The 26574-nt window shown below is 36.5% G+C and overlaps 1 protein-coding gene across 1 annotated transcript in view; it reads left to right on the top strand.

Annotated features, from left to right (window-relative positions):
- NECAB1 (N-terminal EF-hand calcium binding protein 1) overlaps nucleotides 1-26574 on the top strand; it is a 219486-nt gene that overhangs the window by 188834 nt on the left and 4078 nt on the right. Inside the window, exons 10-12 of the mRNA XM_043975891.1 lie at nucleotides 8152-8264; nucleotides 20319-20396; nucleotides 22143-22234. Of these exons, the coding sequence (XP_043831826.1) occupies nucleotides 8152-8264; nucleotides 20319-20396; nucleotides 22143-22234 (283 nt within the window). The remainder of the gene's footprint in view (nucleotides 1-8151; nucleotides 8265-20318; nucleotides 20397-22142; nucleotides 22235-26574) is intronic.

The following is a 26574-nucleotide window of genomic DNA, read 5'->3' as shown; positions in this document are numbered from 1 at the left end:
AAGTCACTTAACCCCATTGCCCCATTAAAAAAAAAATTAAATTAAGGAGGGAGAGGAATGCACTGGGAGAAAAGGAAAGGGAGAAGTGGAATGGGGTAAAGTATCTCACATAAAAGAAGCAAGAAAAAACTTATGGACTGGAGGGGAAGATGGGGGTGATGCATGGGAGTTAGCAAGACTTTCATCAAAATTGAGTCAAATAGGGAATAATATACACATTCAATTTGATATAGTAATACGTCTTGCCCTGAAGGAAAGTGGGAGGGGAAGGGGATAAGGGTAGAGGGGTGTAGGAACAGAGGGCAGATCAGGAAAGGGAGCAGTCAGAAGCAAAACACTTTTGAAGAGGGATAGGGTGAAAGAAGATAGAAAATAGAGTAAATATCAAAGGGAGGTAATGGGAGAGAGGGTACTACAGTTAGCAATAGCAACTGTGAAAAAAAAAAACTTGAAGCAAGTTTGTCTGATAGGCCTCAGTTCTCAAACACATAGAGAACTAAGTTAAATTTGTTTTTAAAAAAGGGAGCCATTCCCCAAATGATAGATGATCAAAAGAATGAAGTTTTCAGATGAAATAATCAAAGCCACCTATAGCCATATGAAAAAATTGGTCTAACTCACTATTGATTGGAGAGATTCAGGTCAAAACAATTCTGGGTACTACCTCCTACCTATTGCATTAGATAATAGGACAACAGAGGAAAATGACAAATGTTGTGGGGGATATGGGGAAAATTAGACATGAATATACTCTTGGTAAACCGGGGGCAGCTAGGTCGCACAGTTGGATAGGGCACTAGCCCTGAAGTCAGCAGGACCTGAGTTCAAATCCTGCCTCAAACACTTAACACTTACTAGCTGTGTGACCCTGGGCAAGTCACTTAACCCCAATTACCTCACCCTCCTCCCAAAAAATAAATAAAAATTTAAAAATAAAGTTGTAAACCAATTCAAACATTCCATAGAGCAATTTGGAACTATGATCAAGGGTCTACAAAACCATGCATACTCTTTGAATTAGCAATACCACTACTAGGTTGGTATCCTAAAGGAGATTTAAAAAGTTGAACTCAAAATTAGGGTGATGCCCATCACTTGGGGAAAGGCTAAATGAATTGTGGGATGAGATTGGAATGGAATACTATTGTGCTGTAAGAAATGATGAGCAGGATGCTATCAAAAGGAGTTATGAAAAATGCAATCCATCTACAGAGAAAGAACTGATAGTAGCTGAATACAGATTTAAGTATACTTTTTGTTAGTTCCTCTTTCTAAAGTTTTTTTTTGTCTGTTTTCTTTCACAACTTGACTAATGTGGAAATGTTTTGCATGACTGCACATGTATAGCTTATATTGAATTGCTTGAGTTCTTCAGGGGGTGGGGAGGGATGGAGGAAGATAATTTGGAGCACAAAGTTTTAAAAATCGATGTGAAAATTTCCTTATATATGTAACTTGGGGAAAATTCCAAATAAATAAATAAATAAATAAAAATTAAAAAAAGATATAACTAAAAACTTAGAGCCAGATAGCCCTGAAAGTTCTTAATGATTCTTTTGCTGCTAAGTTGCCCTGAAAGTAATTTTTTTGCAAGTGGCCAAAATATACAATATGATCTTTAGACTTTCATGACACAATCACCATTTTCATGTCAGGAACTCATCATGATCAAGCTTTGAACTTCATAGCAATCAATCAATTTTTATCAAGCACCTACTATGTGCCAGATATTGTACAAGTGCTAGGGATATAAAAAGAGGCAAAAGACAATGTCTGCCCACAAGGAGCTCACAATCTAATGAGGGAGAAGACATGCAAATAAGTATATACAGGATAAAAGGAAATAATTAGGAGGGAAGGCACTGGAATTAAGAGGGACTAGAAAAAGTTTCCTAAAAATAATGGAAGTTTAGTTGGGTATCAAAAGAAGCCAAAGAAGATACCAGACAGAGATAAAGAGAAAGACCACTCTAGGTATGGGAGACCGCCAGAGAAAATGCCAGGAGCTGAGAGACAAAATATTTTGTCCCAAGAATAGCCAGGAAGTCAGTGTCACTGGATCGAAGAGTACCTATTGGGAGTAAGGTATAAAAAGATAGGAAAGGTATCAGGGGACCAGGTTATAAAGGACTTTGAATGCAGCAGCTAATGCTCATAAGAAAGGACCTGGTACAGTGGAAAGAGAGCTTTGAGGATTTGGAGTCAAAAAGCTCTTATTTCAAATGCTAGCTCTGCCACTCAACCCAATGATTAAAAGAAAAAAGGAAAAGAAATCAAACAATTTCTCTGCTAATTACAAGTTCCACAGCCAGTTAAAAGTAGGATACAAAATGGGAGCTCACATAGTAAATTGTGAGATTTGATAACATATCATGAAAGTTCAAAAAATATGGTCCATTAATAAAAAATATTAGTAGTATATTAATCTATATATTATATAATTTTATTACATATTATATTTACATTATACATAAATGTGTTCTTTTATATTATATAAAATATATTCTAACTATATAAAGTTCCCTGGGAAGTAACCCAAAGCATTTGGGGTAAATAAAATAACATTCTCTAAATGTGAATATTAACACAGAAATTTCCAAATATAGAGAAATTGTAAATGGACAATAGAAAGCAATATTCATTGTTAATACACTTGTAACTTTAACACATCCTTCACTTATAATGATTTCATTTAACAGAGGCCCCATATAATAATAGCTAACACTTACATAGTACTTTAAGGTTTGCAAAATGTTGTACATGTATCTTTTTATCTTCACAGTATCCCTGAGAAATAGGTGCTATTATTATTCCCATTTTATGGATGAAGAAATTGAGGCTAAGAGAAGTTAAATGACTTGCCCAAGGTCAGCATTGTACCTATCTGAGGCAGGATACTTCCCAACCCTAAGTCCAACACTCTTACCTACTCTGTCACCTTGCTGTCTAATCTAATGCAATGCTACCTTGCATAGGGTCTATTATCAGGTGGCTGCTATATAAATTGGCATTACTAATTTTTTAGGAAAATAGGCACAATGATTTTCTGGTTCAGAAAATTCCAGAAGTGTGCAATGTCTTTTTTTAATGGTCTGCAACACATGGTGCTCTTTATTGAGATGCTTGTGGTGGCTGCAACATACACTGACACTTTTTCTTTTTAAAAAAAAAATAATATTAACATCTCCCCCCCACTTATATGTAAAAGGTTTCAACATTATTTTTTCAAATTTTGAATTCCAAATTCTTTCCCTCTCTTCTTCCTGTCCCCCCTTCATTGAGAAGGCAAGCAATTTGACATATGTTATACATGTGTGGTCATGTAAAACACATTTCCATGTAAGTCATGCTGTTAAAGAAAACCCAGACCAAAAAAAAAAAAAACCCAACAAAATAAAGAAAAAAGTATCTTTGATCTGCATTCAGGCTCTACTAGTTCTTTTTCAGGAGGTGGAAAGCATTTTTTATCACAAGTCCTTAAGAAGTGTCTTGGATCACTATATTGTTGAGAATAGCTAAATTACTTACAGTACATCATCATAGAATATTGCTGTTACTGTGTACAATATTCTAGTTCTGCTTGTTTCCCTTTACATCAGTTCATGTAAGTCCTTCCAGCTTTATGAGATCATCCTGTGTGTCATTTCTTATAGTATTCCATCACAATCATATACAACAATTTGTTCAGCCACTTTCCAATTGATGGACATCTCCCCTAAATTTCCAATTCTTTTCCATCACTAATACATGCATGTATATGAATATGTATATATATGTATATGTATATGTATGTGTATGTGTATATGTATGTGTATGTGTATGTGTATGTGTATGTGTATATGTATGTGTATGTGTATGTGTATGTGTATATGTACATATGTGTGCATAGTATATATATATTTTTTTATTTGTTTGGGATACAGACCTAGTAATAGTATTGCTGGATCAAAGAGTAAGAACAGTTTTACAGCCCTTTGGGAATAGTCCAAAATTCTCTCCAGAATGGTTGAATCAGTATACAACTTCACCAACAGTGCATTAATTTTCCCACATCCCCTCCAATGTTTATAATTTTTTCTTTTCTGTCACATTAGCCAATCTTAAAGGTGTGTGTTGGTAGCTCAGTGTAGTTTTTGTTTCTGTAGTCAATAGTGATTTAGAACATTTTTTCATATGATTATAGACCATTTTGATTTCTTCATCTGAAAACTGCCTCTTCATATCCTTTTGACCATCTATCAGTTGGGGAATGGCTCTTATTTCTATTAATTCAACTCAGTTTTCTATATCTTTTGAGAAATTAGGTCTTTCTCAGAGAAAATTGCTATAATTTTTTGCAGCAGTAATTACTATGTATTTTCCTCCATCCTATTTTCCCCATTTATCCTACTGTCTTTTCACCCTTTCCATTCTCAAAAGTGTTTTACTTCTGACTTTTACCTCTCCCAGTCTTCCCTCCCTTCTTTCTTCCCTTCTCTTATCTTCTTCCCCTCCTACTTTCCTGTATAAGATAGATTTCTACACTCAGCTGAATGTGTTATTCCCTCTGAGTCAATTCTGATGAGAGTAAAGTTCATGCTTCCTTACCACCACCACCACCACCACCACCACTTCCCTCATATTCCCTTCCACTGTAAAACATCTTTTGGGCCTCTTTTATTCATAAAATTTACCCCATTTTACCTCTCCCTTTCCCCTTCTCCCATTACATTCTTCGTTCTCACCCCTTAATTTCATTTTATTTTTATAATCATCCCATAATATTCAACTCACACCCATGGCCTGTATATAAGTATACTTCTACTGCCTTCATAATGAGAAAGTTTTTAGAAGTTACAAGTATAATTTTCCCATGTAGGAATGTAAACAGTTTAACCTTATTGAATTTCTTGTGATTTCTCTTTTCTGTTTACCTTTTATGCTTCTTTTGAGTCTTGTATTTGAAAGTTGAATTTTCTATTCCACTCTGGTCTTTTTATCAAGAATGTTTGAAAGTTTTCAATTTCATTGAATATCCATTTTTTCTCCTAAAAGATTATACTTAGTTTTGCTGGGTGAGTGATTCTTGGTTGTAATCCTAGCTCTTTTGCTTTCTAGAATATCACATTGCAAGTCCTCCAATCTTTTATTGTGGAAACTACTAAATATTCTATGCTGACTGTAGCTCCACAATATCTGAATTGTTTCTTTTTGTCTGCTTGAAATATTTTCTCCTTGACCTGGGAGCTCTGGAATTTGGTTATAATGTCCCTGGGAGTTTTTATTTTGCTATCTCTTTTAGGAAGTGATTGGTGGATTCTTTAAGTTTTGATTTTACCTTCTGGTTCTAGATTATTAGAGTATTTTTCCTTGAAAGATGATGTTGAGGCTATTTTTGATCATGGCTTTTAGGAAGTCCAATAATTCTTCAATTATCTCTCCTAGATCTATTTTCCATGCCAGTTTTTTATTTTGTTTTGTTTTGTTTTGATGAGGCAATTGGGGTTAAGTGACTTGCCCAGGGTCACACAGCTAGTAAGTGTCAAGTGTCTGAGGTCAGATTTGAACTCAGGTCCTCCTGACTCCAGGGCTGGTGCTCCTCCCACTACACCACCCAGCTGCCCTGTTATTTTTTTTTAATGAGATATTTCACATTTTCTTGTATTTTTCATTATTTCAATTTTGTTTTATTGTTTCTTGATATCTCTTAAAGTCATTAGCTTCCACTTGCCCAATTCTAATTTTTAAGGAATTATTTTATTCCATGAGCTTTTGTACCTCCTTTTCCATTTGGCCAATTCTGCTTTTTTAAAGACTTCTTTTCTCTTCTGGATTTTGGTATCTTTGTGTCCATTTGGACAATTATGCATTCTTCTTTTCATTGGACTCCTGCGCCTCTTTTATCATTTGGGCTATTGTTTTTTAAGGTGTTCTTCAGTATTTTAAGTGCGTCATTTACCAAGTTATTGACTCTTTTTTGTTATTATTATTGGGGGGCAGGGCAATAAGGGTTAAGTGACTATCCCAGAGTCACACAGCTAGTAAGTGTCAAGTAAGGTCAAATTTGAACTCAGGTCCTCCTGAATCCAGGGCCAGTGCTTTATCCACTGTGCAACCTAGCTTCCCCTTGACTCTTTTTTATTATTTTCTTGCATCATTCTTATTTCTCTTCCCAATTTTTCCTCTACCTCTCCTACTTAATTTTTTAAAATCCTTTTTGAGCTCTTCTATGACCTGGGGCCAGTTCATGTTTTTCTTTGAGGCTTTGGATATAGCAGTTTTGTTTTGTTGTCTTCTGAGTTTGTGTTTTTATCTTCCCTGTCATCATATTAACTTTCTATAGTCAGGACCATTTTCTGCTGTTTGCTCATTTTGTGGTCTATTTCTTGACTTTTAATTCTATTCTAAAGTGGGTCTCTACTTCCAGAGTGGATAGGGTGTCATCCTAAGCTTCAAGTTTTTTGTGCAGCTGTTTTCAGAGGTAATTATAAGTTATAAGTTTTTGCTTCTTCCAAAGTGAGAAGGGAGAGGTGTGTTTACTACTCTTCTGTACTATGCACTGGTCTGTGACTGACCACAAGCACTTTTTCCACTTTGGAACTGTGAAGAGGGTCCTCATTACTGTGCAGCCACCAGCTGCACTGTCTTGGTGCTCCTCCTTGCCCTGGGATTGAGACCCAGGACTGAGACCCAGATCTGAGTATGGGCAATATAAAAGAGTCCCTGCCCCCAGTGCCAGCAAAGGGATCCATGTAATCTCCTTCTGACCATTTGTCTGACTTCTTTAGCATCTATGGGATGAGAGATCCAGAAACTGCCACTGATTCAGTCACCCCAAGCTCCGCTCCTAGTTTCCTGGGGCCTGGTCTGCACTGCCACTGCCTACACTGGACTGTGCCCTACTCTCACATGGGTGGGGCAGACCTTTCTTGCTGAACTTCTAAGTTGCCTTGGGCTGGAAAAATGAGTCACTCTATCGTTTTTTGGCTTCTGTCATGCTAGAATTTGTTTGGGGGCATTATTTAAAGGTGTTTTGGAGGGGTTTGTGGGAGACCTCAGGTTATTCCCTGCCTTTTCTCCACCATCGTGGCTCTGCCCCCTTGAAACTTTTTCTTATATAAAAAATGGCCAGTGCTTTAATTAATTTCTCCATGACAGCCCCTGAATTCAGATCTTTTAGGCATAGTGTAGTTTTATATATTTTATGGTCTGTGGGGTTGATGATGTTTTTAAAAAATGTTTTTAAGTTTTCTTTGCTCATAAGTATGTAGGTCTGGGTAATGCAGCACATAGGATACAGTGTACAGTGGAGAAAACACAGGCTGCTCTCTAGAACCACAGTCCCATTGAGAAAACAGTGATAAAGACTTTTATTTTATTTTTGAGAGATACAAGATCTCCTTTTCTTTACTTTTTTTCAAAACTATCTGTGTAGACTAAAGACTTTTAAACTGGAATCAGTCAGGGGTGCAAAATGAGCTCCTCCTTTCCCTGGAAGAAGTCTTGAATAAGTCTCCAATTTCTCACAACACCTAAAAAGGAAATTAAAGCTGTTTTACAAACAATCACCAGAGCAGGGCCCCTAATCCTTGCTCTCAAATTTGGTGAATGACTCACGGGAAACAAAATGCATTAGGGAAGCTGACTATACAGTGTCCTAAAAGTCTTAGTGCAGTGTTAGGTTAATAAAACTTAACTTTAACTTTGGGGCATCCTGTATATGTCTCATAAACATATACATATATGTGTATACACATACATACACATGTATACGTTGTGGTATCACGCAATATACATACATTGTATGAGAGCTGCATATTCATGTATGTGCATGTATGTAAGTATATATACATCCAGACACACATACATACACATACATACCTTATATATAAATATCTAAAATCATTATATGTACATGTGTACATATATGTATATGTGTGTGTGTGTGTGTGTGTGTGTATATATTTGTGTGTTTTTTGTGCCATTTTACAAGTTGGGGTATGTATGAGTCACCAGCAATAGACAGAACATAATCACAAATGAGACCCCCTGGCTAACTGAGAAACAATCATGGAATTAGAAGCAAACAGCATCAAAGGGTAGTGGGGGGGGGCAGGCTAATGTAATCCCTGTTCAAATTGAATACTATAACACAAATCTTTTTCTCCACAGCACATCCTCCTTGTTCAGCGTCAGATGTCTGTGGTAGAAGAAGACTTGGAAGAATTCCACCTGGCTCTGAAACAGTATGTGGAAAGTGCTTCCTCCCAGAGTGGGTGCCTACAGTAAGTAATCTATTGCACACCAAAGAGCTCGGCCAGGGAGGTGTACAGTGTATTCCAGGAATTTCTTTTTATCCTCAATAAGGGTAGGTGTATGAAAGGCACATCTTTTAAAAGTGGCTCTTAGAAAAGTTAATGTTTAAGCCATGCTGACACTTGAGGCCTTCTGTCTCCTATTGCTTAGAGTCCCTAACTAAACATTCCCTAAGCTTTCCTTGGTCTCTGCCCTGATTTAATCATAAATCGCCCATTTTTTAGAAATGGGAAGCTTGGGGAATCAGATGCGGATCAGGAGTGAGGGTTGGGTGAAAGAGGAAAGGAGAAGAGGGTTTGAGATCATCAAAGGCACACCTATGCTTTCTTCCAGGACTGACAGAATAAAATCCAACTGTTCCTGGGAGATGTGGGCTATCTCAACCACAAGTGTATTCAACTGTCACTGTTCTCTTAGCAGTCTGGCTCAGTGAAGATTCCAACTGTTATAAAATTGCAAAAAAAAAAATTATAAAATTCCCTCAGCTTCCTCTTCAAAAATTTTCTAACTGGTGTCCATCAGTTAGCATTTACTATGTGCTAAGTTGTGGGGATACAATGAAAAAGAAAAGACAGCCCTAGCTCTCAAGAAGCTTGATCTAATGAGAAAGCCAACATACAAACAACTATGTGCAAATGAGCTATATGCAAGACAATTTGAGATAATCAACAGGCACTGGTGTTAAGTAGAATCGTGTCTAGCAGAAAGAGTGCAGTAGGAAGGGCACATAGGTGGTGCAGTGGATAGAGCACCAGGCCTGGAGTCAGGAAGACTCAACCTCCTGAGTTCATATCTGACCTCAGAAACTAGCTGTGTTGCCCTGGGCAAATCACTTAACTCTGTTGGCCTCAGTTTCTTCATCTGTAAAATGAGCTGGAGAAAGAAATGGCAAACGATTCCAGTCTCTTTGCCAAGAAAACCCTAAATGGGGTTGTGAAGAACTGTACATAACTGAAAAATGACTGAAAGAAAAAGTACTAGCTTTGAAATCAGAGCACCCAATTTAGAATCCTGGCTCTCCTATTTACCAGCTTTGTCACCTTGGGCAAATCACAACCTCCCTGACCCTGTTTCCTCATCTATGAGATGAGGGGATTGAACTGTATGATCAAGAAACCAAGGGAAACATTTAAGAATGAAAAACCAACAACAGGCTTATGGAGAAGGCATGGTATAAAGTTTTAGTCCAGTCCCTTGAATTCAACCCACACGTAGCTGCTGAAATAACCTTTTTGAAACACTGCTTTCATAAGACTAATCATAATAAATGACACGTATGTCACTGTGACATTTACAAAGCACTTAACATACATGATCTTAACTCACAACCCTGTTATTACTGTTCCTATTATTCCCATGATTGTTCCCATTTTACAGATGAAAAAACCGAGGATGGGAGAGGTTAAGTGACTTTTCCTGGGTTACACAGCTAGTAAATGACAGAGACAGAATTCAAATCCAGGTCTCCTTTGACTGCCCTTCCAGGGAAGAAAGCCAATTAGAAGATTATTAAAATAACTAGGTGAGAAGTAATGAGGGCCTGGAATAGGGTGATTACACTGGGGATGGAAAGGATATGATTGATACGAAAGATAGATTTGTCAACTAATTAATTATACTGCCACTGCTCCTTCCTCTTCAATCAAGAACCCATTATAGCTCCTTAATAGCTATCATACTGGGTAGAGATCTGACTTTTGAGTCAGAAAGGAAAGAAAGAAGAATATATAATGCACCTTTTAAATGTCAGGCATTAGGGGCAGCTAGGTGGCTGAAATAACCTTTTTGAAACACTGCTTTCATAAGACTAATCATAATAAATGACACGTATGTCACTGTGACATTTACAAAGCACTTAACATACATGATCTTAACTCACAACCCTGTTATTACTGTTCCTATTATTCCCATGATTGTTCCCATTTTACAGATGAAAAAACCGAGGATGGGAGAGGTTAAGTGACTTTTCCTGGGTTACACAGCTAGTAAATGACAGAGACAGAATTCAAATCCAGGTCTCCTTTGACTGCCCTTCCAGGGAAGAAAGCCAATTAGAAGATTATTAAAATAACTAGGTGAGAAGTAATGAGGGCCTGGAATAGGGTGATTACACTGGGGATGGAAAGGATATGATTGATACGAAAGATAGATTTGTCAACTAATTAATTATACTGCCACTGCTCCTTCCTCTTCAATCAAGAACCCATTATAGCTCCTTAATAGCTATCATACTGGGTAGAGATCTGACTTTTGAGTCAGAAAGGAAAGAAAGAAGAATATATAATGCACCTTTTAAATGTCAGGCATTAGGGGCAGCTAGGTGGCTGAAATAACCTTTTTGAAACACTGCTTTCATAAGACTAATCATAATAAATGACACGTATGTCACTGTGACATTTACAAAGCACTTAACATACATGATCTTAACTCACAACCCTGTTATTACTGTTCCTATTATTCCCATGATTGTTCCCATTTTACAGATGAAAAAACCGAGGATGGGAGAGGTTAAGTGACTTTTCCTGGGTTACACAGCTAGTAAATGACAGAGACAGAATTCAAATCCAGGTCTCCTTTGACTGCCCTTCCAGGGAAGAAAGCCAATTAGAAGATTATTAAAATAACTAGGTGAGAAGTAATGAGGGCCTGGAATAGGGTGATTACACTGGGGATGGAAAGGATATGATTGATACGAAAGATAGATTTGTCAACTAATTAATTATACTGCCACTGCTCCTTCCTCTTCAATCAAGAACCCATTATAGCTCCTTAATAGCTATCATACTGGGTAGAGATCTGACTTTTGAGTCAGAAAGGAAAGAAAGAAGAATATATAATGCACCTTTTAAATGTCAGGCATTAGGGGCAGCTAGGTGGCACAGTGGATAAAGCACTGGCCCTGGATTCAGGAGCACCTGAGTTCAAATCCAACCTCAGACACTTTACACTTACTAGCTGTGTGACCCTGGGCAAGTCACTTAACCTTCATTGCCCAGAAAAAAAAGAGACCCAGAGTACAGAAATAAGAAGGTGACAGTACTGCTGTGTTCAGTGCTGGTCCAAATACACCTAAAGTATTCTCTACATGTCAAGCACTGTGCTAAGCACTTTACAAGTACTATTTCATTTGATCCTCAAAACTACTATTGGAGATAGGTGCTGTTATTACTCCCATTTTATAGTTAAGGAAACCAGGACAGATATTAAGTAGTTTGCCCAGGGTCACATAGCCAATTACTGTCCGAGGTCAAATTTGAACTCGGGTCCTCCTGGCTCCTGGTTCAGCACTCTATTCAAGGCACCACCTGGCTGCTTCTGTGCCACCTAGCTGCCAGGGTTAAAGCCCTACCTCTGATACATACTTGTTTTGTGATCTTGAGCAATTCACTTACCTTCTCAGGATGCTGTGCAAATCTCCAACACAAGTTGTGGAGTAGTTACCAATCTGTACTGCTGGAGGAAGTTTAATTACTAGGATATCCTTTCACCAATGAAACCACAAATTTGACCCAGAAATAAAAATACCAAATCTTTGAAGTTTATCATGAGCTTCAAGTAGAAGCAACAGTTTTCTGGGTTTTGACAACCTACACAAGACTGCCCATGGTCAACCAGTTATACTAAGATGGAGTCAAAAGTATGTTCCCAGTTGGGAATCTCGCCATGTATCAATCTCTAAGCTAATAGCTTACAAATTTTCTTTAAGTAATCTTTTGAGTATCTAAATTTCCCAGGACATCTTTTAACTTTTTAATATCCAAAACAGAACACCAATCATTTGCCTTCTTTGATTTTTATCATGTACCAAACATAGATTTGAACAGATTTTAAAATCCATTTTGTTGCCCTTCAGATTTATGTTTAGCATCTGCTTATTCTGGGCTTTAGAACTCCATACATTCTTATAGAATTGTTTGGCCCTTTTGTTTTCTTACTGTATTGTTTGCCTTTATTTCTGTCTTATACACATCTTTCAAAAATATGTATATGAGTTCCTTGTGCATCTACATTGACCTTTTTAGACAAGTTTTCTTGTTCATTTGGCATTCTTTTTGTCTTCATAATTTCTTTCCTTAGAGCTTCCTATACCACTTGGGTTGACTACCCATGTAGTCATGAGATCTTGCCTATTCTTTCTTTGAAAGTTTTGAAATGTCTTCTTGCCTAATTAATCTTTGTTTCAGCAACCAATTCCATCTTTCTGATCAGAACTAAGTCTCATATAGAAGTTCTCTTTTTGTAGAGGAGGGAATGGGAAGAATGGAAGACAAGAAGAAAGGCAGTCTAGTTTGATTTAAATGTAATATATGAAATGAGAAATGGTATAAAATGGGGCTGGAAAAGTTGGACATAGGTAACTTATAGAAGTCCTTGAAGCTTACTCATTAGGCAATTGGAAACAACCAAAAGCTTGTTAAATGGAGGAACAGTATTAGAGGGATGCATTAGGATGATTATTTTTGACATCAAGTGGAAGAATGGATAGGAGAGGGGAATGGATAGCAAGAGGGAAAAAAACCGATTAAGTTATTACAATAACTAGGTGAGAAGCAATGAGGGCCTGAAGTATGGTGATTACATTGGGAGTGGAAAGGATATGAAAGACTTCTCAATTATTTGGGGAATTGACAGAAAGGGAAAAGTTAAAGGTGACTCCAAGGTTTTGAGACTTGGCTTACTGGGATGGTAGTGCCATTAAAATAGAAAAACTGGGAGAAGACAGGTTTGGGGGAGGGGGGAGGACGGGGAAGCAGCATCATTTGCCAGAGGCATTGGTTTGTACTTTATTCAAATTTTGCTTCACAGTTGTATCTTTAACTGCCATGATTATGTGTGTTTTTTCTGTTGTCCAAACTAAATTGTTAGTTCCTTGAAGTCAAGGACAATGTCTTTAATTGGCTTGGTCATCTTCCCCACAGCACTTGTTATGCTGTGTACTCAATCATTGTTGGCTAATTGGCACATTACTTATCCAGGATGCCCAAGGGCAGGCTTCCTTTCCTCACTGCCATTAATGTTCACTTCTCATGAGTTGCTAATACATTTGTCAAAACAAGAAAACTGATGGTTTGTTTCTACATTGCCCTATTGCTCCATCTTTGTTTCACATTCAGAAGGGACCTACTAGAAATATAAAACCTATTAGAAACATTTTAATGGTTGTAGTGAGGACCTAGAGTTATTGAAATAGAGCAGGGAGAAAGTGTCTGTAGCATATTAGAATCAAATAGAATTAGAAATATGGTTTCTATTGCAATTCTTATCTTGTTATGGTTTCAACAACCATAAAGAAATGGAAGCTTATTTCTGCCATCAAAGGTAATGGTGGATAGAGTGTCTTCCCTTTTAAAGCATAGAATGGGTCAGCTTTGAGAGGTAAAAGGTCCCTTTCTCACTGGTAGTCTTCAACTGAAGAATGATTAACCACTTATTGGGCTTGTTGCAGAAAGGATTTTTAGCCAGGTATGGACTACATTAAATAACTGCTAAGGTTCCCTCCAACTCTGAAATTCTGTGATTCTAGAATTTGAAAACTAGGTTTTCTAGGCTCTCATCTTCTTTAGCAGGTTTAGTATGATTCTTAGTGGCTCTTCACTCATTTTTTTTGTTAGTGTATTTTACTCATTTCTTACTTTTACCATGATCATGTCCAAATAGCCAACTGTCAGAAATTGAACTTCAGAGAAATGGAACCTACACCAGAAAGAATAATAAGCAGCCTAGTCAGATTCAATTTTCCACTTGTACCATTTGATTAGTTCTCTTGATGGTCACTAATGCCATCAGCTTTAGTCTAATTCAATTCATATGATTGGCCTATTCTTGGCTGATGATTAGGGTGTCTTTACATAGCTATGAATCTCATCCATTGCCATTCATCTGCTTTATCCTTACTTTCCCATTCCCTTTCAGTGGGCTGATCACATTTTTAAGTCTTCAATCTTTTTAGTACCAATAACTTCTCACCTTGCTGTCTCCCTTAATAACTCCCCTACTGCTAGCAGCATGGAGACCTACTTAAGCACAGAACCCATACACCCATACACCCATAACTTAGAAAAGATGTTGTTACAGAAGTATTCCCAAAGGTAAGTCTTGAGTTAGGTCTCAAAGGAGGAAGGGAATTAAAAGCTGTGATAAGTTGCATGAACAAAATCTTGGAATTTTCAGGAAAGTTTCCTAATAGCTATAGAATGATCATTTAAATTCTGAGACATTATAGATGTATGTTTTTCTAAAATATATCACACACTTAAACCTTATTTGGTGTTTCAATACCATCATCATGACTATAAATTATTGTTCTTCACAGTAATATAGCAATGGACTTAGAATCTAGAAGACCTGGATTCAGATCCCACCTCAGATACTTACTAGCTTTGTCCCTCTAAACTGATCACTTAGCCTTTCTTAGCCTCAGTTTCCTCATCTATAATGGGGATAATAATAGAACTAGAGCTTACCTCCCAGGGTTGTTGTAAGGATCAAATGAGATAATACAAGTATAAAAGCACTATGCCTCAGGGGATCCATGAGGTTAAAACTATTTTCATAGCACTAAGATGTTTAATTTTTATTATAGTAAATATTGATAGACACAACCCACATAAACAATAGTTCTTTGTAGGAAGGGGCCTTCAATAATTTTTAATAGTGAAAAGTTTTGAGAACAAAATGTTTGAAAACCATAGCTTTATATAATTATCTCATTTTATCCTTACAGTATAGCATAAAGTGAAATAGCTTCTATTGATATCCTCATAAGTGTCAGAGGAAAGACTGTAATACAGGTTCAGCATTGTAAGGCAACGACGAAGGGATAGTATAATTTCCATAAGGCAAGTGACATGGCCCAAGTGGGTTGATGTGTATTAAATATAGATCTTAACTGTGAAATTACTGACTTTGGATTCTGATCAAATCTAGGTATAATTTTCTTCCATGCACTTAAATCCATTGGGCAAACAGGGTATATCTTTTAAGCTGCCCCGCTCTGCACGTATGTTCTGTAACATCCTGCAGGGGGAGCAGTTTCTGCTGATCTGATTCTAAAGACTGGTCAAAATCTGTTTCTGAACTCAAGTCCTCTCCAGTAGAGGGATCTATTCTAGTTTCTCTCTGAACATGTGGTCTACTATGGTCACACTCTTTCCAGCATTTTATGAGAAAATGCCATGTCACAACATTAACAACAGAGAGAGTAAAAATTATAGTTACTACAGCTATGATTATACTACCATAGTAAGGCTCAAATTTAGTTTCAATGCTTCCAGCAATACTAGACATGTGCCCAGTGAGGAAGACAGGTTCTCCCATCCCATTATTCCAAAAATTTCTTACTGTGTGGATGAGGAGGAAGCCCGTAAAACTGTGATGACATACTGAGTAGGTCACTCGCCTGAGCTGGGACATTATGTGGTCCCAAAATATTCCAATGAGAAAAAACAAATGGAAAGACAAATATTCAATCATGGTACAGTTTAAAATGGACTGATTTTTCTCTGACCAGCAAGATAAATGCTAAAGGCTTTCAGAGGTTCTTAAAAGTGAGGCAGGCAGTAGCCAAATAAGGGAGGCAGTGGGGTGGGGGGAGGGAGTTAAAGAGATTCACCAGGTTAGTTATCTCCTGGCTGACTCACCAATCTGTAATGCATCATCTTGATTTTTCTGAGATTGCTTGCTTGTGTCCAGAAGGCTGTTTGCTATTTCAGTAGTTATAGAAGCTGGTTTATTGGGGCTTTCTTTCAATAGTGGGTCAAATTTAAGATATAAGGATTGTTTTCTTAAGGCAGATTCCTTAAATGAATTAGTTCCATATTGTTCCAAATAGTCAATTTCTATGCCCATGCCTAAAACTTGTGAAGGAGACCTGAAGTCCTCTTCACATATGGCAGTTTCTGTCTTGACATTTGCATCCAATTCATCCGTCTTAGGGAGTTCAGAGCTAGTGGTTAACGTTGGACTGATGTGACTGCTTGTGTCAGCTGAAGTTTCTGAAGAATTTTGTGTTTTCTCCTGATTCCCTGCTTTCAAAGTTTCTGTTTCTACTGGAAGCACAGATTCAGCAGCAGCAACAGGGGTAACAACCTGCTGACTTCTGGGTATATCATCAATAATAGTAACACTATTCTGTTCCTCACCGGAAAGACAGTCCCTCTGTGCTATGTGATTTTCTTGAAGCTGAGTGGTTTCCTTAAGGAAAGTAGTTACTTCTGTAACTACTGAAATAACAAACAGCCTTCTGGACACAAGCAACCAATCTAAGAAAAATCCAGATGATGCATTACAGCATTCTTTCCACTCATTTACTCATTTACTTTTCAGGTTGTAATAGAATCACAAATTTAGACTTAGAAGAGACTTTAAATGAGTAACTGAGGCCGAAGGAAGTTAACACAGGTAGTAAGTAGCAGATCTGGGATTTGAAGCCAAGGCCTCTTGATCCTAGATCTAGTGTTCTTTTCATAACACCCTGCTTGTCATCTGTTAAATAAGGGTATTGGAGTAGACGATCTCTAAGATCATTTCCAGCTCTGAATCCTATGATGCACTGGAAATAAATGTGTGAATCAAGGAAGACTAAAGGTAATTAAATTTTCATAATAGTAAATATCTCCCTCGTAAATCTAAGCCTGAGAAAATAATCCACACTTTTTTTTTGCATTTTTTTGTACCTTTCCTGGCTGACCTATTCTAGATTAGCCTATGTGTAAAGGTAAAACCTATAAAACAGAAATAACTAGGTGAAAGCAATAGAAAGAAAAAGTGGTTGGTTGATTGTTGTCCTTCATGCTCAAAGAGGACCAAAATGACATCACTATGTTGTGTTCAATGTACAGCATGTATTGTCCACATGACTATTGGGGAGGGAGATCTCTAAATCTAAAACTTATGTGTATCACAGTGTCACCTAGTGGCCACTTTTAAATAAATCACATTATTTTTTAAAAAGCCAAACCAAAACAAAACCTCAGAATGAAAAAGGATCTTGGAGTTTATCTGATCCAATCTCCTATGCAAATCATTTAACCCTGTTTGCCTTAGTTTCCTCAATATCTGTAAAATGAACTGGAGAAGGAAATGACAAACTGCCCCAGTATCTTTGCCAAGAAAACTCCAAATGGGTCATGAAGAGTTGGACACAACTGAAATGATCAAACAATGTGATCTCTTCATTTTACAGAGGAGGAAACTAAGGCTCGAGGTCACACAGCTGATAAATTGTTCCTTGATTTACTAATCTACAAATTAATATAAAGTATCTTTAGGAATGTGCATAATCTATAATTTCCTGTAATATTCTTTATGATACTTTCTCAAGACTAGCTCTTCCTCATCTTCTGAATGTAAGGATTCAGGGTATTTCCCAATTAGAACAAATCAGTATATGATTTACAGATAAAAATCTTTCCTTTTAAAGATGCTCATCTTGTTCCCTAATTGAGGGCACCTAGAATAGAGTCTTGTCTCCTTAGGACAATAGTAAAAGAAATAGGGTTCCCAATCACCCAACTACCATTCACATCTAGCTCATGTTTAGAAAAAAATATGAACTCCATTTGACAAGAAATGCTCCTGCATCTTAAAAGTAAACATGATTATATATTTAATTTCTAGGATTGTGTCCAGTGACCTATGTTACAAATAAATTGCAGATGAAAAAAAGTTCTATTGACAATTGACTATAGCCAAAAGTAATTTCAATATTTTAGTATTTTAAACTGCAAGATATGTTTTACATTTCCTAATCATATCAATGATCCATGTTACATCATAATCATTTTTGCACTATTCAAACCACTTCTATGAAATTTCTAAAAATTGAAATTGTACATTATTCTTGAAGGTAAAAACCACCATTTGAGTAATATGTAACTCACATATGACCTTTTGTTACTATTTTCTTTATAACCACCCTGGCATGTAAGTCTAATTATTCTTATTTCACAGAAAAGGAAATTAAGCCTTGAAGATATGAAGTGATGTAACCATAGTCACACAGATAGTTTAGGGGCAGATACTGGACTCGGACCTTGCTCTGGCAGCTCTCCAGCCCTTGCTCTTTCCATGACACCACTTTGTCAAATTTGAACTCAGGGCTTCCTGACTCCAGGCCCAATATTCTATCCACTGCATCACCTAGCTGCCCCAGAGAGGACTCTTAGCTGGGTATAATTTGGATTAGATGACTTCTGAGATCCTTTCCAACTGCTGAGGTTCTGTGGTTTGGAGATGTTTGATCTTGGGCAAGTCATTTTTTCCTCTGGACTTTCAACTGTAAAATGACAGAATTGGACTCGGTGACATCATTCCAGATCTAAAATCGTATTTCCATTAGAACATAAGGTCCTTGAGATTGGGATTATTTTCACCTTTATACCCCCATCACCTAACCTAGCACAGTGCCTGGTATAGAGCATATGCTTAATAAATGTTTTCAAACATTTTATTAGCTAAATCTTAACTTTATTGGCTAATTTATAACTTTATTAGCTAAAATTTAACAGCCTATTAGCTAAATTTATGTAGCTAAATTTTAAACTTCTTGAGGGCAGGGCTCATGTCTCATTCACCTTTTTGTGTACAGCAGATAGCATAGTGCCTTCCTTATACCTAATGAATGTTAAATAAAAGTTTCTTGAATATCAAGTCACACAAGATGAGCTCTGCATTACTGGCTGGAATATTCACATCAGTTACTTAATAAACCCATTTGAGCAAATATAAATTGCACCCTAATTATAAATATGCTTATTTATGCTATCAGAGGCTCCCAATTTCAGGATTATACAGCTTTTAATGGCTCATATTTCTTCACTGATGATTATTATAAACTAAGAACTTAACAGTAAAAAAAAACTAGGACCAAGAAGCTTTCACTTGTCTTGAAGATTTAGTATTTGCAGCTCATGAAAATGGGGGTAGGAAGCTATGTATTAAAGATATAGAGGGATTGTTGTCTTCCAGATAATTACATTGCACTGAGGCCAATTTTAAAACTTAGGACCCATAACAATTTTTTAAAATCATGACAATTTTATTCAGACAAAATCACTATCAAAGTGTTCCTCTAATAGGAACAAAAGCCACGCTCAAGGATTTGAAAGATTTGAGTCAATCTCTGTAAAATCATCAGTATACCTAAGAAGAAAGATAATGCCATTTGTCCCTAAATTGCTCAATTCTGACTCAAAACAAGGTAGTCTATTCTCCAACAGAGGAGCTCCAATTCTTCCAATTTAACTTGGTCTCTTATCTAGTCTAGGCTACCTTCCAATAATTTAAACGATTTAAAATCTAAAAGCTACCATGTCTAATCTCCACAAAGTTGAAATCTCACATGTAGCCCTCTCTCCACAGACGTGTATTAGCAACTTTTCTGTAATTTATAATCTTCAAGAGTTTACTAAGATACTGAGCAGTTAAGTACATGTCCCCAGATCACAAAGCTAGGCTGTCAGATGCAGGACTCAGGCTAAAGTCTGCCCTTTATCCACCAAACCACATATTGCTTCTGGAGGCTATGACTTCCTGACCCCATAAGAAAACAGAAACATTCAAGTTAAAAAATTCCATACAGCTATCTGGAACAATTTGTTACCTGAATATCTTAATTTTTATACATATGACATGGTTGAGATCTCTTATCATTCTTTTCCTTAAACCTGTTTCCACACATATAAAATGGGAATACTACCATACACTATCTGACAAGTTTGTTTATTTGTTTGTTTTTTTGTTTTTGCAGGCCAGTTTTTTGTTTTGTTTTGATGAGGCAATTGGGGTTAAGTGACTTGCCCAGGGTCACACAGCTAGTAAGTGTCAAGTGTCTGAGGCCAAATTTGAACTCAGGTACTCCTAAATCCAGGGCCGGTGCTTTAACCACTGTGCCATCTAGCTGCCCCCTATCTGACAAGTTTTAATCACCAAAGAAACCTAAATATGTCAACTAGCATTATGAGATATATATATGGTTTTGTTTCTTTGAATCATTTAGCTAACTATCTTTTTTTTTAATTCAGTGTTTCCATTCAGAAGCTTTCAAATGAATCCCGCTTTATAGTTTATGAGTTCTGGGAGAATAGCAGCGTGTGGAATAGGTAAGTCCAGAGTGAGTTCAGTTTTTATGTATAGACCAAAAAAGTAGGTGTGATTAAGGGAGTGCCAGGAAGACATTTCTATTACCTTGTGTAGTGATGGGCAGCTATGAGGAATAAAAGAAGGGGAATACTGGAGCTAGCAAAAGAAAAAAAGAATCATCCACTTTATTTTGCCTAAAGATAGTCCTGAAAAAGGCACTGTTATATTTGGTTTTTAATGACCACCACAAAATAGCACCCAGGTCGCCCATTCCAGATGCTTCTAAGGAAATAAAAATGTCACATAGAAATTAAATGAAAAAAGACCCCAGTAGTTTTGGAAATTCATGCCTTCATATTTGCAATTTTCTTAACTTTTCTAGATTCTCCACCATTGTTTCCTAGGTTTTTTGGTGATATGGTTCTTTGGCCTTAAAACAAACTTAGAGTATTATGAGAATAGCCCAGACTTTTCTTTTTCTTACAAAATATAAGAAACCATTTCACTTCCATACACACACAATTTAATCTATGTATGTTTGCTCTAAGTCAGATGTGGCTAGTTGAAACCCATTTTGCAGATGAGAAAATCGGGTCATAGAGGATTATTTACCCAAGGTCATGAAGGCAAACAAAGGGGAGAGCTGGGACTTGAACCCAATCCTTCTGATACTAAATCCCACATTGTTTCTACTGCACTATATTACCTCCTACTCAGATGCCTCTGTGTTGTGAAGGAGGCCCTAGATTCTCAAAGGTTATAATCAGCAAAGTACTAGTCTTGCCACGTTCTAGCAACCTGGAAAGGTTCCAATACACATCTGGTAACATGTTGCCTTACTCAGTGGCCTAGCTAAACTGAAGATGCTACTTTATTAGGTTGGCCATCAAGTGATTGGGTGTTTTTTTTCATTGCCATAGCACCTCATGAAGATTGCCTATGTTAAGGCATCGAGGAATGGCAAACTATGTTGCAGTCATACCAACAGAACTGAAGTATAATGTGCATAGACACAAATATTTTCTCCTCAGGCTATATAAAAGATTAGAGAATAAAGGCTGTTTCTAATATGATCTGATATTGATGTAAAAAAAGCATTGGTCTCATATCATGGAATACACTGAAAGAGATCACAAAATTTCACCTATTTCAGTGTCTTGCCTGCAAGCCTAAACTCTTCAGGACAGATTTTTAAAAATTCTCATCCAAGGATGAAATGCATAATCTCAGAGTTTTAGTTGTGCTCAACTCTTCATGACCCTGTTTGGGGTTTTCTTGGCAAAGATGCTGGAGTTATTGGCCATTTCCTTCTCCAGCTCATTTTACTGATGAAGAAACTGAGGAAAACGGGGTTAAGTGACTTGCCCAGGCTCATACAGCTAGTGTCTGAAGTCAGATTTGAACTCACAAAGTTGGGTCTTCCTGACTCTAGGTCCAGCACTCTACTCACTTAACCACCTGGCTGCAAATCTCACATAATAGCCTACCCCAATATTTAATCATTTAGTCAAGATGTTTTCTACTTGTTTAAATTTAAATCTTATTACAATTTAAGTGAATTTCCTAGTGTTCTATCTTTACTAGAGAATTCATATTCTCTTAGCATTCATATTATCACCAGTCTTTCAAGCCAAATGATCCTCAAAAAATCCTGTATTCAGTTTTTTTATATCTAATTACATGCTATGTATGACTTTAGCCTCTTTGTATTTTATTTTGGAAAAATTAAAAAATGAAATGCACTGACACGAAAATTGTTTATACAGCCACCTTCAGATGAATTACAGCAAGGCATTCCAAAGGAGCAATGTGGATTTCTTGGAAACTCCAGAACTCTTATCTACTATGCTAGTTCCTGGTAACTATGTTGGCTTTCCCATATTGTTTTATATGGATTTCCCACATTGTTTTATATCTCCCCCCCCCAAGTACTATTAATTTCCTCTACTTACTGATTTATTTTTCATATTCTTTCCCTCTAATTCAAATGTCTATTTAAGTAAGGCTTTCTCCATGATTCTTAGAATTATCAGGAATCAGTACATGAGCAGAAGCTTCCTTACAAAATAAAAGCGGTTTATTTTATATTCCAATACAGGTCAAATGGTATTGGAACAAACATTCTTGAATACTGAAGTTTTATGCAGTGAATTAGGACATGGGTTAGAGTTTGTAAATGTTAAGAGATTTTTATTATGAGTATTTGGTCAAATGGAATTTCAAACCTATATTTTGGAGGGAATGAGAGAAAAAATAAAGTATATAATATTCCAAAGCAGGCCTCTCTTAAGCTAACTTGAGCCTCACCCTGAAACCAGATGTGGAATCTCTGGAGCCTGATAATTAAGTGTTTTTGAGATCCCTCCATACACACCTTGCCTGACCATTTTTATTTAACTATAGGTTCTCGGTCTTGGCCTAGAGGAAACACACTCAATGAATATAGAGTTCTGGGTACTCTCTCTAAATATCAAGTATAAGCTTCAAAAAGCAAGTCAATGTGGTCAAATCAGTTTGTGGCTTCATAATTTGATTCACCCATAACTCTGTATACTCTGAGGCTCAAGGGAAGGTGAAGGTAAGAGTAGTGGAGCAAATAAAAAGATTCCAAGATTGAAATCATTTGTCTTTGGCCTAACTATACTAGGCCTCAACATTAAAATACAATGAAATGTGTTGGGAGCATGAGAAGAGAAAGCTTATGCTATAGGTTTACTTTCATGTTTTATAATTTTTCTATACATCTGTGAATGCATTAGCTGCTAAATTTCTTAGGTAACTCGCATATCTTTACAGCTGAAGCATATCTTTGGGATAACGGAAAAATCCTAGGAGTCCTGATACAAGATTTCATGGTCCTTTATCTTTACCACTATAGCCATTTTCTGCTTCCTACCACCTGTTTCAAGCAACGTATGAGAGAAAGAGCAATCAAACAATGAACATTTATTAAACACCCACTTTGTGCCAGGCACTGTGCTAAGTGCTGGGGATAGAAAAAGGCAAAAGACAGTCCCCTGCCCTCAAGGGGCTTTCAATCTCATGGGGGAGATGATATGCCAATAAATATATACAAAGCAAGCAACATACCAGACAAATAGGAGACAATACAAGGAAGGCATTAGAATTTAAAGTTTGGTAAGACTTTCAATAAAAGATTGGATTTAGTTGGGACTTAAAGGAAGCCAAGTAAGTCAGTAGTTGAAGCTGAGGATGGAGACATTACAAGCATGGGGGACAGCCAGAGAAAAAAACCCAGAAGAGAGAAATGGAGTGTCTTGTTCATGGAACAGCCAGGAGGCCAGTTTCACTGGATTAAAGAGTACATGTCTCAGAATAAGGTTTAAGAACACTGGAAAGGTAGTAGAGGGCTAGGTTATGAAGGGCTAAAATGCCAAGCATATGATTTTGTATTTGATCCTGGAGTCAATTGCAAATTTATTGAATAGTTTGAGTAATTTATGATTAGACCTGTGCCTTAAAAATCACCTCAGTGGCTAAATGGGAGATGGGAGAAACTTGAGACAGGCAGACCAGCAGGCTACTGCAAATATTTCAGGCATGAGGTCATGAAAGTCTATACTAGAGTGGAGACAGTATCATAGAGAAGGGGGTATATACAAGAGATGTTGCAAAGGTGAAATTCCAGGCATTGGCAACAGATTGGATATGCACTGGAAGAGTTGTTGAGTCAGGAGATGAATAACACAATAAGTCATGTACTGCTATTACTACTGAATGCCTTACAAATCATAGATTACAACTGGGGATATAAAACAAATATAGAAAGAAAAGCTCAGAAAAAGATAGAGGTAATGAATGATTAGGAAAATTAAGAGTATTGCACAAAAACAGGAATTTGAACAAATCTAATAGGCATCTTGTTTCAACTCTACTTCATAGTGAGCTATTTTCAACAAACTATTAAGATATATGGTCACATTGTCTTACTCAAGTAATTATTTTCTTTCTGGCTTTAGAAAGGTTGAAATAGGAAGAAAATACATATCTCATCCTCTAAAAAACTGCAGTCAATAACCATTTAGTAAGCACTCACTATTTGCTAGGAACTATGCTAAGTGTTGCAGATATGAAGGCAAAAAGACAGCCCTGGCCTTCAAGGAGCTGACAATCTAACTGAATCTCTTCCCCTTTCATCTCCAAATGAATATGATTTAATGCTACTTGATAAACTTTGCTGCCATCTAGCACTATTTTTCTTAATTTTAACTGAGGGTATTCCAAATTAACAGATGAAAGGGGAAAAAGTCATTTTTGGTCAATACTGAGGTGGTTTCCCATTTCCTATCACTACCTTCCAAAACTCTAATTAGTTTTAAATAGTTAGATTTCCTATTGGTTTTTGACAAACTGGCTTAGGATTAATTTTCATATAGTTGTATGTTTAGCATGCACAGTAGCCTAAGTAAATTTGGTATAAAGACATAAAGCCCAAAATTTCAATATGAAGAGGCATACCTTTTAGATTAGCTAGTTTTTAAAAAATTACTCCATATACATTAAGATAGGAAACAAACATTTGGAACTACACAGCAACTACACAGATATAGAAAAAATCTGACATAAAAATGTATTAAAATACTTAAACATGTATAAAAGATACTAAAACCACCATTAACAAACTGTTGAGAAGCACAAAATAACCATTTTATGTGAAGCAATCTTATTTTTAATAAAACTAACTTTGTCCCAAGACTTCCAGTTGGTTTGCCCAAATTACATTATAAGGAAATAAAGCAACCCTATTACAGAAAGCAATTTTATTTTTAATAAAACTTTCTCGGGGCGGCTAGGTGGCGCAGTGGATTAAAGCACCGGCCCTGGATTCAGGAGTACCTGAGTTCAAATTTGGCCTCAGACACTTGACGCTTACTAGCTGTGTGACTCTGGGCAAGTCACTTAACCCCCATTGCCCTGCAAAAATAAACAACAAAACAAACAAACAAACAAAAAACTAACTTTCTCCCAAGACTTCCAGTTGGGTTGCCTAAGTTACATTATAAGGAAATAAAGCAACTCTATTACAGGAATGAATATACTTGTTAATTTTTATTTTACTGGTTTATAAATATTATAGGCTCTATTTACCACATATAGTGGGTAAAGTGTTTGATATGTTGCTAACCATGGACCCTAAAGAAGAAAAACAAGAGGATGGTCAAAGGTGGGGATGTAGAAGGTACTTATTTAGAATAACCAATCATAAACCTTTATTCTATATCTGGTTCTGTACTATATAGAAGCATTATATTAGTGTATATTTCCTATAAGGCTAAAGATGGCAGCAGATATCACAAGTTCATACAACATATCAACAAATATGTTTTTGCCTAGTTACATGCACCCTGGCCATGTCTTTGCTATGACAAGTGATCCCTTATACCAGTAACTACTGCTTTCCAGTCATCATCAAATGGTACATGGTACACTAATTTTTTAACTTGTTTGTACATCTCTTCCACTTTATTTCAGGAGAATATATGAAACCTCTCATTGTAAATCATTCATGTGTACAGAATTTCAAATTTTACCATTAATAAAATAAGAATATTAATATATTTTACACAATCAGAATCCTCAAACTTAAGGAATTTTCATGTTCAAGTCATCACATTTTATGGAAACTATTGCTTTTTTGAAATATAAGAGGCTAACTCTGTTAGACACCTTAAATAATTTATATGTATCAGTCCTCACTGGAAACTCCCTACACAAAGGAAATCACAGAACTGATTTAAAAAATCCATGCCAAAGAAGTGTGAGAGCTGTTTGTTGCATTTGCCTGTGGAACCGAAAGATCTTTACACAGAAAAAAAATTCTCAGGCACAGGAATATATCATAACAGCATTAGTGACAGCTAGTCTTCAACTTAATTCCTTTTTTGATCTGTTAGGCAATTCCCCCCGCACTATAATGTGAACATATTTCTAATTTCTAATTTGAACTTAATAAGAAAATTGAAGAAATTTCATTTATACCAAACTTTTCTGGCATTCTCTTATGACTGAATCTGTTATCTTTGATTTCTTTATTATACTGTTACTGCAACATAATGAGTTTCATGGAAAAACAAAAAAACCATGGCTCTGTTTTCAAGAAACTTAGAATATCACTGGATGGGAGACATACCATACTCACACGAACCAATGAAGGCATGATATAATTACATGGCAAAA

Source organism: Dromiciops gliroides, chromosome 1 (assembly GCF_019393635.1).
Source record: "Dromiciops gliroides isolate mDroGli1 chromosome 1, mDroGli1.pri, whole genome shotgun sequence".
Classification (NCBI taxonomy): domain Eukaryota; kingdom Metazoa; phylum Chordata; class Mammalia; order Microbiotheria; family Microbiotheriidae; genus Dromiciops; species Dromiciops gliroides.
The sequence above is the reverse complement of the archived record's forward strand: the minus strand, read 5'-3'. Positions and strand labels throughout refer to the sequence as shown.